Source organism: Varanus komodoensis, unplaced genomic scaffold (genome assembly GCF_004798865.1).
Source record: "Varanus komodoensis strain SLA01 unplaced genomic scaffold, ASM479886v1 scaffold30, whole genome shotgun sequence".
In the NCBI taxonomy this organism is placed as follows: domain Eukaryota; kingdom Metazoa; phylum Chordata; class Lepidosauria; order Squamata; family Varanidae; genus Varanus; species Varanus komodoensis.
Window position 1 is genome coordinate 12,476,669 of NW_025335762.1, and position 14,493 is coordinate 12,491,161.

General features: G+C 43.7%; 1 protein-coding gene across 1 annotated transcript; it reads right to left on the reverse strand.

Moving 5' to 3' along the window:
• Window positions 1–13,214: 13,214 nt before the first annotated feature.
• Window positions 13,215–13,489, reverse strand: LOC123027176 (SH3 domain-binding glutamic acid-rich-like protein 3). Its single transcript, XM_044437688.1, has one exon. The coding sequence runs from the start codon at window positions 13,487–13,489 to the stop codon at window positions 13,238–13,240; it is 252 nt and encodes an 83-aa protein (XP_044293623.1). The 3' UTR covers window positions 13,215–13,237.
• Window positions 13,490–14,493: the final 1,004 nt, after the last annotated feature.

Genomic DNA, 14,493 nt, shown 5'->3' on the forward strand with positions numbered 1-14,493 from the left:
GTGAAGATATCAATTGTCACAGCAAAGCCTGGTCAAAGTGCATGTTCTTCGATTTTCCGCAGTTTGTGGAGAGAGCAATGGAAACCGAGGAGAAAGAAGCTGTGGAGATTTTCTTTCCAAACACTCTTCTTCTCGGGGAGAGAGCTAGGGCTTTTGTCTCAACTTTCTTATAGGTCCCATAGATGCAATTTAGATAATTCCATTTATGGAAGAAATATATTTTCCATCACCATCAGAACACATTGCTGTTTCGTTTCGTTTTGTTTCGGCTCGGCTCGGCTCGTTGCAGAGATCAAACGAAAGGTAAGAGCATGTTGTTCTATTTCCATTTCTTCATCTCTCTTCTGGTGCTTCAGATGCTTTGGTCTGGGTTAGAATTTGATCAGCCCAAGCCAGCATACTGAAGGGTAAAGAATAATGAGAGTTGTAAGCCAAAACATCTGGGAACCCATAAGTTATTAGTCTATAGATTAGAACATGTGTGCTTCACCACATTTTTATACAGGTGTTTTCAAATCATCTGTTGAAAATTTCTACCTTATTTGGGCATTAAAATATCTGTGTATGGAAGAGACATTTCAGCACATTTTCAGTGGAGAGAAAGAAGAAATTATTCAACATTTCCTCATGATAACTTATAGCTTATTCCATTCCTACGGGCCATTTGCTCACTATTCACTACCTTCACTACACAAACACGCACACACACACACACACACAGAAGAACTCATATATATGCATCTGTTTTTCATCTTGTCCAGCTGGAGCTTTCCTGTGTATTTACTGCCCACGTGTAGCCACTGATAATGGCTGTTATACTAAGCAAAAGACATGCAATGCAGGGAGCAATGACTACTGCTATTCTCGAATTATTCTTGTAGGTAAGTCCACTAATAGGAAGTATTTCTCTAAGGAAGCATGGCTGCTGTGTTCTGCTGAGGCCATCATGGGGAATGTAAACTAAGCATGAATTTAATGTTATATTTCAATAAGATGGTTGTGTCTCCCACAAGAGCAGAACTTTTGTGCCAAAAACGGTATTTGGAAATGCATCCTCCCCAAAAGGAACATTAAATTTCATAAAGTTTGTGTTTGGTAATATATGTATCAATATTAATTATAATTTAAATAGAAATACAGTACAACCCATCACAGGAACACTCTGTGCCTACTCAGTCTGTTTTCCAGGAGCTAACCCTGGCTGGGCCACTTCCAGACCCATTCCTGTGGACCATTCCAAGGTCCAAGCAGATGAACTGGGCTATCTAAGCAGTGGACATTCCAACAGAAGACGACTTAACTACAACACTGTCCTCTATAGAAGAGGGCATGTGGCCACCTTACCATGCAAAGAAAGCATGCTGTGAGCCATGCAGATGACAAAACATGCCATCTTTGCTGCAGGACTTTGGCTGCCCCTGGTATCTTGCAGCCCCGACCCTTTATTTCTAACTGACACACTCCTATGAATCACCTCTGGAGCATACAAAGGCTCATGTCAATTTCCAAATGAAAGAGATGGGGGTGAGAGAGTAGACACTGCTATGAGCTGAAGGACAATTTTAAAGGTTTTAAAGGCCCCAGCCACTTTTCAGCTGGATCACAGTCCAAGCAGGAGGGCAGTGAATTGCTGGCACTCCATTGCCCCATTGCTGCAGCTTTTTCTCAATTCTGGAAGACCTTCCTGCAGGACCCAACTCCCGCAAATTTTTCACTTGCAAGATCACTTGTCAAATGAGACAAGGATTGTGGTGCAGCCAGTGGCAATGGAATGAAGGAGATCCACCCACTCCCTTCCTTCCCCCAGCATTTGAGCAGGCAGCAGGCTGACTGATGGGACCCTGTTCCCAGTGAGTGTACAAACAGAAAGTAAAGGTATGTAGCACAGTCCTCTCAGCCCCTATTTGAGTGGAATTTGGTGGGCATAATACCCTCATTTGGAACTATTATGCCAGTAAGTGCCACCCACCTCCGAGCAATTGAGGCAAATAGCATGATTTATTTCTTTCGTCATACTTCAGTTATGCTGATTCACCAGTGGCATGCGGTGTAGGCATTACTTCAAGAAAGCACACTGCGGGGGGGGGGGGGAGAAAGGTGCAAACAAAGCAGTCGGACACACAGTGGGATTTAAAATGGCTGATCTGAGCTTCCATTTTCCAGTAAAGGGATCAGCTTGGGACTGGGAGGATGAAAGTGTGTCCAGTAAGGATTATCGGAAAAAGAATATTAAGATTCTGCTGTCTCATCTCATTGGAAATCTTCAGGAACCTTAAATTAGGACAAAAGCTCTGAAAAATTCTCTAAGAGAACTTCCATGCAGCAATCTGTTGTTTTCCAGTTCCCATAAGCATGCAGTGTTTATGCACCACTACTTTAATCAGGGCTATAGATTAAAGGTGTGAGTGTAAAGTCCCCATATGAATCCGGAAGCCTTTACTCATGATGCAACCCTGCAGGAGCAAATGCGTAGAATATGCCTAGCATCTCATTTAAATGGAAACTTAGTTATTCTGATATAATACCCTACAGCCTGACATTGTGGCTAATGCAGATGGAATGAATATAGTCAGCATGTTGCTGTCACCAGTTGATGCATTTTTCTACCAAGTTGTTCTTCAAGGAGGGCTCCGGATGAGAAGGAGGGCTTCTTGAAAAAGAAAAAGAGTCTGAGTGTAAAATACAGCAGGCCAAATGAAGAGGGGCTGCCTCTCTGATCATCTAATATTTAATCCAGTTAAATATTGAAAGTGATTGTGAAGAACTTCCCCAGTTGGTATCACACAAAGAATTCTTGTGACATTTTAGCTGGAACAAATGGCAGCCTGTATCAAACTTCTGGAGAAGATGGTACATGCAACAGCCTTCTTCAGCTAAACTTAAAGGCCATGGAAGTAGAAGTTTCCACATACCCTGAAGTACTTGATCCTGCTCAATCTGCGAAGCTAAGCAGGGTCGGGCCTGATTGAAATCTGGATGGGTGACTTAAAATGTTACTAACCACCCAGAGAGCTTTGGCTATGAGTGGCATAGAAATGCAATGCAATAATAAAAATAATAGTAAGAGGTCATATGAGAAAAACCAAGGAGGCAGCTCTATATCTGAGAGCAAAAACAAAACAAAACAGACTACAGAATGTGCTCCCCAGAGCGGTTTGCCTGGCACCAACGTTATACTCCTTCCAGTGCCTGGTAAAGACCTTTTTATTTAACCACAACTTTAATAATCAAAGGTTTTAGATGTTTTAAATTTTTTTCCCTTTCCCCACAGTCGCATTTTCTATTCTTTCCTTCCCTTTTCTTTTTTCTTAGTTTACGATGTCCTGTTTTAGATTGTTTCAATAATTGTGGTTTTATTATTGTATTATTGTAACTTCATATTATGTAAGCCATCCTGAGTGCTTGGCAGAAGGATGGGCTACAAATGCTTGCAATAAATAAGTAAATAACTTATCGTTTAAGATGGGATGTATAAAGAGACATGTTCTAAAAGCAGAACGTGAATCTGCATTTATCAGTCAGTAAGATGCAATTGTTATGACTTAGCAAACCATCTAGAAGCAGACAGATGTAGATGTACAGAAGAATATGCCAACCCTGCAAGCATACACTTCTCTAAACTGTAGAATGTAACCTCTTGGAAATGGGAGGTGGTGTCCAAAAAGCAGGTAGGACATTTCCACTTTCTTCTTCTTTCTCTCCCTCTCCCCCTCTCTCTTCTCTTGCTCTACGTTTCTTCAGAGAAACCAGTATAAGAACCTCTTAGTGGGAAAGAAACAGGAGTGGTATACATTACTGACGCATTGGTTTGTCTTCCTAAAGCTGCTGATGTTTACTTGGGGGAGGAGGGAAAGATCCATTCGGAGAAGAAGCTTTTCCATCCCTAAGTTGTGGAAGCCCATGCCACATTCTTCTTTCGTTGTCCATCGCTAGGAGGCAGAGTAAATCGTGTGGACCGAGGCTGCAGTAGAGAATGCCATACCGTGATGAAGCTGTCATCAGACTATGAAGAATACATGCTATGCTGTGAATCAGAATTTTGCAACAATCATGAATTCTGGAAAAAATAAGATGAAGAAAATATGATGTGTCCCCTTTCCAACATTTAAACTTCTTCTGTCAAAGATAAAGATGCAAAGAAGCAAACAAACATTGAGCACGGTTTTGTGAGATGGGCTGGCAATATGAAGCAGTATATTAAATGGCTGTTATTATGGTGGAGCAGACAAGATTACAGCCAATCCCTCCTGGCCAGCCATATAATGGCAGCTACTGAACCTTTGATGTGCTAATATGAAGCTGATAAGTCTGCTGGTTTTAAGTGCAGATACCTCTGTCAATCCAAGTTCCCATTTTCTTAGAGATCTGGAAAAGCCCCTAATGAATGGGGGCAGAACAATAAATAAGCCATAGCAAATGCTTAATTTGCTATTAAATTATCACAGTATGTTCACACAGTATGTTCACAAATATCACAGTATGTTCACACATACACATGGCTAGTACATATACCTATGTATAATATGAATCTCAGAACCTGTTTTGACTGAGTGCATGCATGCATGGGTTTTATTCATACCCACACATGCATAATGTATCCCTTGGATATTTTTTCGATCATCAGGTTTTCAGATGGCAGTAGTGGATATTCAGGGATAGAAAGGCTAGTGCTGACCTAACACAGAAATTTCATTGCTGTGTCTTTGATTAAATGAATGGCAACAGTCAGGAAGGAAAAGCAGCAAAGGATTCAAGCTTGTCCCAGAGATTCCCCTGCTCCCAACTCTTGCATTTTAGGAGAGCAGCAATTACTTCTCCATTCTGTCACAGCTTTAATCTATTTTGACTAAAGGTGTGCTGAAAATTCATTGTCTCTTTCACATACATATTCATTTATGGGACCTTCCAATCCCCACGCGAGTGAGGGAAGGATGATCTCTACTTTTCAGTGCAGCAGGTGAATTTCAATGGAATTCAGACGGCAAAAATGCTTCCTTGTGAACTTTGTCTGGTCAGCAGAAGGAAAGGTGACTACAAGGCTGTGACGAGGTCTTTGTCGGTGTCATGAGTGGCTGCAAAGACTTTTTTTCTAAGAGTAAAAGGCATTTCCTATCAATTTAGGCCTTCCATTCTTGCCTTGAAAATGTGGGTGAAATTCACCTACCCCAAATCTTTAGCATTGTTTTTCTTCAGCTCTCCCCACCAGTCATTTTCCGCAAAGCTCTAATTTTAAGTCACTGTGGTGCTGGTAGTTTTTTAACTGAGCCAAGCCCTCCAAGAGCCAAGGGCTGTGGATGGTAGCCATGGGCATAGCATATGTGGGCCCTGCCCTTCAGTTCCTGATGTCCCCATATTGAGCAGAAACATCTGAGCTCTTGAGGGTTAAAGTTACGTGGAACAGCTCTCCTGGTCCATGAACAGAGCCGGCTGGAGCTGGGGGTCAGACTAGATGGCCCAAGAGATCCCTTCTCTTTCATGGAAAATGTTCACACCTCATAGGATTTAGGTGCACCCATCCACAGAACTACAGGTGACCAGCACCAGAAGATAAACCTACTAGTAAAGTTGCATGACCTCACTAATATCCAGATAATTATGCCTTTGATAGTTTATTTTATCTTTAGAGACACACCTAGCAGCTAATGAAACTCTTCCAATATCCATTATATTAATGCAGAGGTCTTCAAACTTGAGATACCCAAAGAACCCTTCCCAATGTGCAAAATCAGTGTAGAACCCATTCATAAATGCTTGAATGCACACTCCTAAGGAGCTATCTCAGTAAGGACCAAACCTACCCTTCAGAATTCACATGCCAAGGAATACCGCAGTACAGTTATCAGCTCAGAAAGTATATGCAAGTTGAGCACATATTATGCATGCAATAGACAAAGGAAACTGTCCAGTAAGAATGAACAGGTTTGAAATTAATCAGGACTGATCAAAATCACATTCTTTTCAAGGGGTCTAGCTATGTTGGTGTCAATTAGAAATGGAAATAAATGCATACCTGTGCATGCATGTTTTTTTTTAAATGTAAACTGATCAATTGTAAGAAAAATTAGGGCTGAAGGTATTAATGGGAAATAATTTTGTTTTGTCTGTATTTTAGGGAGCCAGGCTATTTTGGGTCACCTGCATGCGCACGACAGGCCAGCCAAAAGCACAGGACTCTGATTGTTCAGTGCCTCACTGCCAAAAGGGACGCACCACCATCTCTGCTCCTACGCTGCTGCACCTGATTTCTATTAATAAAGTCAAGTTGCCTCTGGCTGAACATCGCGTTCACCCACTCTGTTCTTCTCATCATCCAGAGAAGGAAGCTGGCCCCTTCATGTCATTCACTTCTCCTTCCATTGCTTGCAAGAAGAAAGTAAGATGAGCAAAGTCTTGACAGCAGTTTTCTTTGCTGTGCTCTCCTTTGATGTAGGTAAGTCCCAGAAGCAAAGAGAATGTTGTGCCAGATGACTGATTGAACAGCACAGGTGCAATTGGGGAAACCTGAGATAATCTTTTGGCTCAACCAGCCCTGAGAACTACCAAGGGACAAAGACAGAAGAGAACGAGAAGGTGTCAAAAGGAGCACATGAGACTAGCAAATCTGCAAAGTGAATACTGCATGATGCAGAGATGCACAGGACGAGGAGGGATTGCTGATGAGAAGGATTAGGTGTGCATGCTGCCAAGTATATGAAACTGCTGTCTGTGTTTGAATGTGCTCCTGAGGTCAAACCGCAAAGCAAAACGGATGTGTAATAGAACAAATGCCCAAACCCAGTTTTTAAAAACAGCTGCAAATGTCTGTCTGTCTAGCCAATCCTGGTTAAAATCCACAGCCTCTCTCTGATCGCACAGACATTATCTGTGGTAGACGTGTGTTGAACTGCTTGGACAACGTGCTAACCAGACTGCTGAGGAGCATACAGGGAAGTCTGAAAAGGAGGAGCGTCATTCTGAAGACCATCAGGACAAAATCTTTTCCTGTGGGTAGGACACGAGACTTCAAAAAGGCACTGGAGTGATGAGAGCACTACCTGTGAAGAATGCACACAAATGACTGTCTTAAACCCAGGCATACCTTTTCCAGGTTGTCACACACACCTATTTGGCCAGATTTCTGGAATCATCTCATGCACATTTCCAGCATCCTTTGTTAACGTCCCCAAACCTGATATTGTCTGTATAGTTATGTCCTTTGCCTATTTTGCCTCAAGGGACCATTCTCTAACACCCCAGTTGCTGAACATTTTCCCTTTCTCTTCCTCTTGCCAGTTGGAGCTCTCATGTGTCATTACTGTCAAAATGTCATGCCTGATAACAGTTGCTTCCCTTATCTGACCACCTGTGATGCAGAATCATGGAAATATTGCTTCACTCAGATGACTACTCGAGGTGAGTCCCTTGGTAGGACTTGTTGTGTGTGTCCTTGCAGGTGCTGAAGTGTCTTTCTGGGTGTCTTGCAACCTTGCACACTCAGGTTCATATTGGATTCCCAGAACTGACTGCTCTTTTCATCTAATATTGCTCCTACAACCTTCCATCATGGTTAGAATGGATGACATAATCCATCAGGCATCCAATCAGGCAAACAGATAGATACCTTTACACCAAGCACTTTAATGCCAGGTTTTGTTTCTTTGTTGGGGATGGGGGGTTGGATTAGGGAGCTGTCTGAAGCTTTCATGCTCTAAGTTGGAAAGATGACAAGTTGTGTTTTCTTTTTCTTTTCCTGGGTCCCAGGACTTGTTATAGAACGCATCAACCGGGGCTGCAGTGCTGTTTGTCGAAGAATCATGTGGAAGAAAAATCAGTATGCAAAATCTATGCTGTGCTGCACCACAGATTTTTGCAACACGCACAAGTTCTGGAACTAGACAAAAGAAATAAATCTGGAAGCAATAGCTGTGGGGATAATTAAGGATGGAGGAGTGAAACCAACCTCTAGTGGTTGATGCCTTTTTAAAAACTGCTGGCTCACTGCAAGATGCAAATACGGGAAGGGCACTTCCGAAATGTCTTAGTGAAGAGACAACTTTGTGAATCTCCAGTTTTGGTTTGGTTTGGGTTTTTTCAGGCTTGGGTTAAAATTCAAATGGGAAACCTTTCCTTCCTGCTCTCCACCCATTTTCCAAGCTCCCTGCTGTCACTTCCAAACCTGATACTGCCTCCATCCCAAGAAGGCCATCTTGACAGTTGGCTCCCCCAAATTCACTCCCTCCTTCTCCTGGCCTCACCAACTCATTCAGAGCTTCAAACAGGTCATACCCACATGTATTGCAGACAAATGGAAACTTCATGTTAGGGTGCAACAGCCAATCTAGGCTTCTGGCAGATGTGGTCTTGGAGGAGGAGATAACTAGATTCACAAATGATACCAAAGTGTGTGTTTCTGAGGGGGAGGGTGGCCACAACTGAGGAGCAGGTGATCCAGATCCAGAAGGATCTAGACAGACTGTGGAAGTGGGTGGGGGACAACCAGATGGTGTTCAATATGGATCAGTGCAAGGTCTTGCACTTTGGGCACAGGAATAGGTGTCACAGGTACAGGATGTGCACTTGTGAAAGGGATCTCGGGGTATTTGTCAACAGCAGGCTGAACATGAACCAGCAGTGTGATGCAGTGGTTAAGGAGGCAAATGCCACCCCTGGATTTATAGCCAGAAGTGTGGCTTCCAGATCTAGGGAGGTGTTGATACTATTCTACACAACTCTGGTGCACCCACAAGTGGAGCACTGTGTCCTGTTCTGGGCTCCACATTACAGGAGAGACATAGCTAGGTCAGAAGTGATTCAGCACAGGGACACAAGAATGGCAGCTGGGTTGGGAGGGGTGACATATGAGGAGAGCTTGAGGGAGCTGGGTCTTTTCAGCCTGGAGAAGAGGAGGCTCCAAGGGGATCTTTTAGTGACTTACAAGTATGTGAAGGGATGTCATGTGGAGGAGGGCGGTGACCTGTTCTTCCCTGTAGAAGAAGACATATCCATGTAGCTGGGAAGGATCAATAACAGCAAAATTGCTTCTTTCAGACTCCAAGGAGGGTCAATATGCTGTCAAAGCAGAGCAAGAATAACATTGAAGTTATTATTCCAGTCCTGACACCGAAACCATGCTTCAGCTATGCATCTGACAGATGTTCATGAGTCTCTAGATGTTCCACACCCTCATGGAAAATGAGGCTCTAATAGTCAGCTTAATGGATCGCAGGTGCAGTATTAAATCTGCCCACCTTCTGTTTCCCATCATCCAGTGTGGGAAGTTTTTGGGTCTTTTTATTTAAATGAAGCACTTTACTTCTCTTCCTCCTAGCTTGGAAGAAGGAAAGGAAAGATGGGCAAAGTTCTGCTGATAGCTATCTTAGTACTTTTGTACCTGGCTGTAGGTAAGTCACGGGGCAAGGGAAACAAATGTGAAAAATGTAGCCTATTAGCACCAAAGCCATTGCAAAGAGCTTAATTAAGTAATCAAGTTATATTCTGCTATTAACTAGATTGAGGACTCTCTAAGCAGATACAACATTTTAGGTCATCTGATCCAGAAAACTGTGAATGATTAGTCCCAGAAGAGAAAGATCTCTCAATGGGAGTTTATGAAATTAGTATTGTATAAATCTATGATGTTAAAATACATAGCTGCATAAAGGGAGTGATTGCTTTTGAGAAATGGGTGGCATCAGAGATTAAACGAATATGTCTGTGCGAGTTTGCTCCTTATTCGAACTGCAGAGCACACTTGGTGCAATAGGTATAATTTGAACTCGGACAGCGAATGTAAGCACACTTACTGGAAGGAAAGCATCACTGAATGCAGTGGTATTTATTTCAGGATAACCATGCACAGGATGGCACTGTCAGGTTTTGAAAATGGCTGCAGCTGCCTGAAGTTGCCCTGCAGATCAAAATTTCAAACTCTGAATGAAGAAAAGACAGCCATGAAAAAATCTGCTTACAGAAGACTCCAGTAAGCAGTGGTGGTTGTCAGCAGAGGGCAGCTCACCATCAAAAACTTCCACCGATGCCTTTGTAATGTGATGCAGTGCATCACCCCATTCAGCCAACCGTTACACCCCCACATACAAGCAATTCTGATTTCAGAAGTTTCCACAAAAATCATGGGTGCAAAAGAAAGGCGATATCTGCAACATCCACATATATAGATATAGATATAGATATATCTGCCATATTTCTGTCCAATTTAGAATTCCTCATCATAAGCTTTTCATTCCCGTATGTACAGTAGATACAGAGCCAGACCTAGTTTTAAAAATGTATTTACTTATTATACTTTATTAGTATAATATAAACATGTCAGTTATTATACTCTAAATATTTACACCTCATGCTTTCTACACATCATGGATCCCAAGAAAAATATCAACAAAAATGTTGCATCTTAAAAGCGTTACAACTAAAGTGCCACAAAGCACGAAAGAGAGAGAGAGAGAAAGTGCCAATGCTCTGTCCCATCTAGGGTGTACTCAACAGGCCTCTGCTAAAGAAGCGTTCTCTATCCATCTGCAGCTAAACAGTGCAGAAGTTGAGTGCTTCTCCTATGAGAGGGAATTCAGGAATCTCGGTTGCCACTCCTTCGGAGCTACTAGTATGCCTTGTTCTGCCAATTCCTCCATAGCTTCTGACATGACGTTCTGAGTGACTGGGGTGGTGCATGTTAGAATCTATACATTCACTTCTTTTTCTGGAACATGCACCAACTGTATTTGCAGAATCATTCATCTGTAGCCCAAAGATGGCCATTCCCTCTTTCTTGCATTTATGTGTTATCTTCTCTTTCAATAAGTGATTTTGCAATAAGCCAAATGTTTTCTTTCTTCTCCAGCTGTAGCTCTCATATGCAACTACTGTCGAAATGTTCAACCTAACAACGTGTGTAGGCATATTCAAAAAACTTGCTATGCAGGAAAGAGAAAATTCTGCTATAGCCGCTTGACTGTTAAAGGTTAGTCCAACAATATATGGGGCAACCATTGAAAATGGTGGGAAAATAGCTGCTGCTTGTTCATCTGTCTCCACTGCCTACCAGACCATTCCTGGGCCCACTCTGGAGTGCAGGGTTTTCCCTTTAAAGCTTTAATCAGCTTAGGGCCAGGTTGCCTGAAGCAATGTCTACTTCCATGCTTATCCGTATGAACATGAGGATCATTGTCTTAGGCCCTTCTTCATTCTCCCGACAAATGGAGGCAAGGCGGGTGGATAAAAGAAAGGGATTTTTCAGTGTTGAAAATGCCCTCCCTGAAGAAGTTTACCTGGATTCACATCATGCTTTTTCTACAGCTAGCGGAAGATCTCCCAGGCATTTTCAAATCTGTTAGCACTATATTCCGGTGCTGGTTTTAACTGGATTTATGATGCAGCAATGGCCCATTTCTTTGATATGAGTTTTATCTGGGTTTCTTCTGCGGCATTTCTATGTATTGCTTTAATGTTTACTGTGTGGTGCCAATGCATTTTATACCACCCAGGGAACTGTGGTTGCTTTGGCCAGTAAGTAAATTCAATTTATTCCATAGCAACTGTAAGTAAGAGGGAGCAAAAGTGTACCATTCTTCTGCCATCTTATGTCCTCCAGATGTTTAGACTAGAATCCCCAAGATTCTCTTTCTTGGTTTCCTTGTCCAGGTGGCCATTTACAACATGTGGAATATGGCTGCAGTGGAACTTGTCGTACTGTGAGATACAAGAATCTTCATAAAACTGAGCATTATATGCTCTGCTGTGTCAAAGACCGCTGCAACAATCAGAAGTTCTGGAAATCCAGAAATTGATACTCATTGCTCAAAGTACTTATACACATGTAATAAATAAATAAATGAGGCTTCTGGCTTTTGATGTGTTCTGTGAAAAAATAGCCTCGAGCAGACATGGAAACTTTGAACGACTCTGCCTATGAGGCTTCAGTGAAGACTGTTTTCTTAGCTAGTTGCAGAAATGAGAGTCAACAAACATTCTAACCCAAAATTCCCTTACAGGAGAGGACAGAGGCAAAGGACTTACCTGGGATTGCCTCACAGTGAAACCAAGATCATGCAGAGGCTTTTGCAGGAAGAATGAGTGGGTTGAGCCAAGGGTATGATACTTTTTGATCTTGGGTTTTAGCAGGAGACCCCCTTATAGGCAATGGGATGAGCTGAACATCACAGGAACGCCCTGCTGGAAAGGAGAAGGGATGATGCCATCCAGGTATGGGAACTGTGTGGCTTTCAGTGTTGGTAGCCTGCAACTCCCATCAGCCCTTCCTTTCCTCCCATCAGCCCCAGCCAGCACAGCTCATGCGGAGTGATGGGAGGAGGAGCAATCCAACAACATCTCAGATCCACACATTGCCCATTGCTTATGTGGTCTATACAAACTGTCACACTCTACACAGGTGGTCCCAAAAGCCACACATTTTTTGAGGTTTTTAGCAACATTTAATAGCATCTCAGAAAAGCTGGCCATTTACAAACCGGCTTTAGCAAGGAAAAAAAATGAAAATGCATTTGGTCCATATTGCAAAGAGCTGGTTCCAAAAAAGAAAGCCTAGAACAGCTGCTGCAAGACTAGACTTCAAATTATATGTGTGCTCCCCTGGCCGTGAGGAAGGAGGGAGAGTTTTCCCACTGCCAAACTGGGGTGGGAATGCACTCATGGAATACAAGATCTGCTCTCACCATCCTCTTGAAAATTCCTTTTCTAAGAGGGCCTAAGCTGCACTGAAGTAGTTGGCAGGTATAGATGTCCACCTACCTCTCTGGCAGAGGCAGGAATTTCAGCATACAACATTGTGCAGTGTTTTTGCATTGCTGTAAGAAAAACTATTCTCATGATAGTAGACACCTGCTTCCTGGGTCAGAATGGAAGAAGTGCAGAAGCCAAACGGAAGGGCAACCTGTGGTAAAAAAGCCCACCCTTTCCTTTCCATGAGAAGGTTAGCTTGAGAAAAGACTGGGGACAGCTCCATCTCCAGCCAAGGACATTGGAAAGAGTTCTCCATCCACAGAGACTGGAGCAGGAAGGCCAGGGGCATTCACAGGAATGTGCAAAGTCTCTGAAGAGAACAGTGAGAGGGACGCAGGTAACAGAACATGGAGGCAGCTGGAAAGAGGTTTGGTCTCACAGCGCTGGGAAAGGATGACAAGCACCTAGGAAGTTAGGTGGCGAGCCATTAGGAATGCAGAATGCAAAGTCCAGGGGTAGGGGGTTTTGGGGTGGAAGAAGAAATGGGGTTGAGGAAGAAACGCACTCAAGCTAACTTCAGGAATTCCAGCAGGACGTTCTGTCCCAGTGCTCCCACAATCCATTCATAGTCTCCACAGAAGTGGTCCCCATTGAAAACCTGGGGAGGGATGGCTTTTGGGTGGTCATTATCCTGGGAGATATTCACCAGGCTATATTTGATCTGCTTTCTATTCAAGTTCCTGGTCACTTCACCCTCTTGGGATTTGATCTCCCTGGAGCCAGGCACCAAGGTGCAATAAATTGTGAGGCAGGCCATCATGCAAGATGCCCGCTGCTCCCCTCTCTTCTCTGGCCCCCCAAAAAAAAACTGCAACTTAATCTGCAGCACAACCCTATCCATGTCTGCTCAAATTCAAGACCCAGTCAGGTCATTTGGGCTCGTTCCCAAGTGAGGGGGAGAGGTGTTCATCCTTTGACTCCCTGGCAGAAGGGAGCAGTCACGGGGAGGCCCCGGAGAAATCGTCAGACTGGGAATGGGAATGAGCTTCAGTCTCATGATCAGCTGCAGCCGGAGAAAGGACCATTCAGGGTCCATCCAGTGCAAGACTGCGGCTGAACGCTTGGTGGAGAAACTAATCGCGCCCTTCTGTTAATGAACCAGAAATTACATAAAGATCTGAGCAAGGCGGAGGGGAAACTGGGCAAACTTGGTGCCGAAGGCCAAGTCCTAGAGGGAGGCACAGCACGGCAAGGGGGGACCCCGACCTAATATGTGCTGAATGGCTGAAACAAAGGAGCACACACCGATTTCAACAAAAGAACGCTTGATGTCAGAACTCTCCCATGATCCAAATTGCACCAACGGGCCCTCTGCTAAAGCACCCAAGCAGAAAATGCTGGAAAGCTCCCGGTGAGGGTGAGCAGCTACTGCAAAGAGAGAGAAGGGCAGGGAGGTGCTCGGGAGGTGGCCATTCCCGCTGGCCTCGCAGGGAAGGACTGGCAGCGCACATGCAGCTTTGGGTCGAGCGTCTCTCCTGGCCACTTGCTCAGTCCACGCACGACAAGCCCCTTCTACCTCCTTCCTCTCCTCCATCCTCCCTTCTTTTTCCTTTACTCCCTCTGCATCTTGGGCTCATTCACCTAGATTCTGGGGAATGTCCCCAACTCTTATAAGTCAATAGCACAGAGGAAAATAATAGTAAAAAAGATGATACATTCACAGGGAAAGGGTTGAGGTTCAGGTGGTACACAAATGCTTGTGGAAGGACCATGGCCAATGGGCAGCATCTCCAGCTTGGTTTGGAAAATGCCTGGCTGATA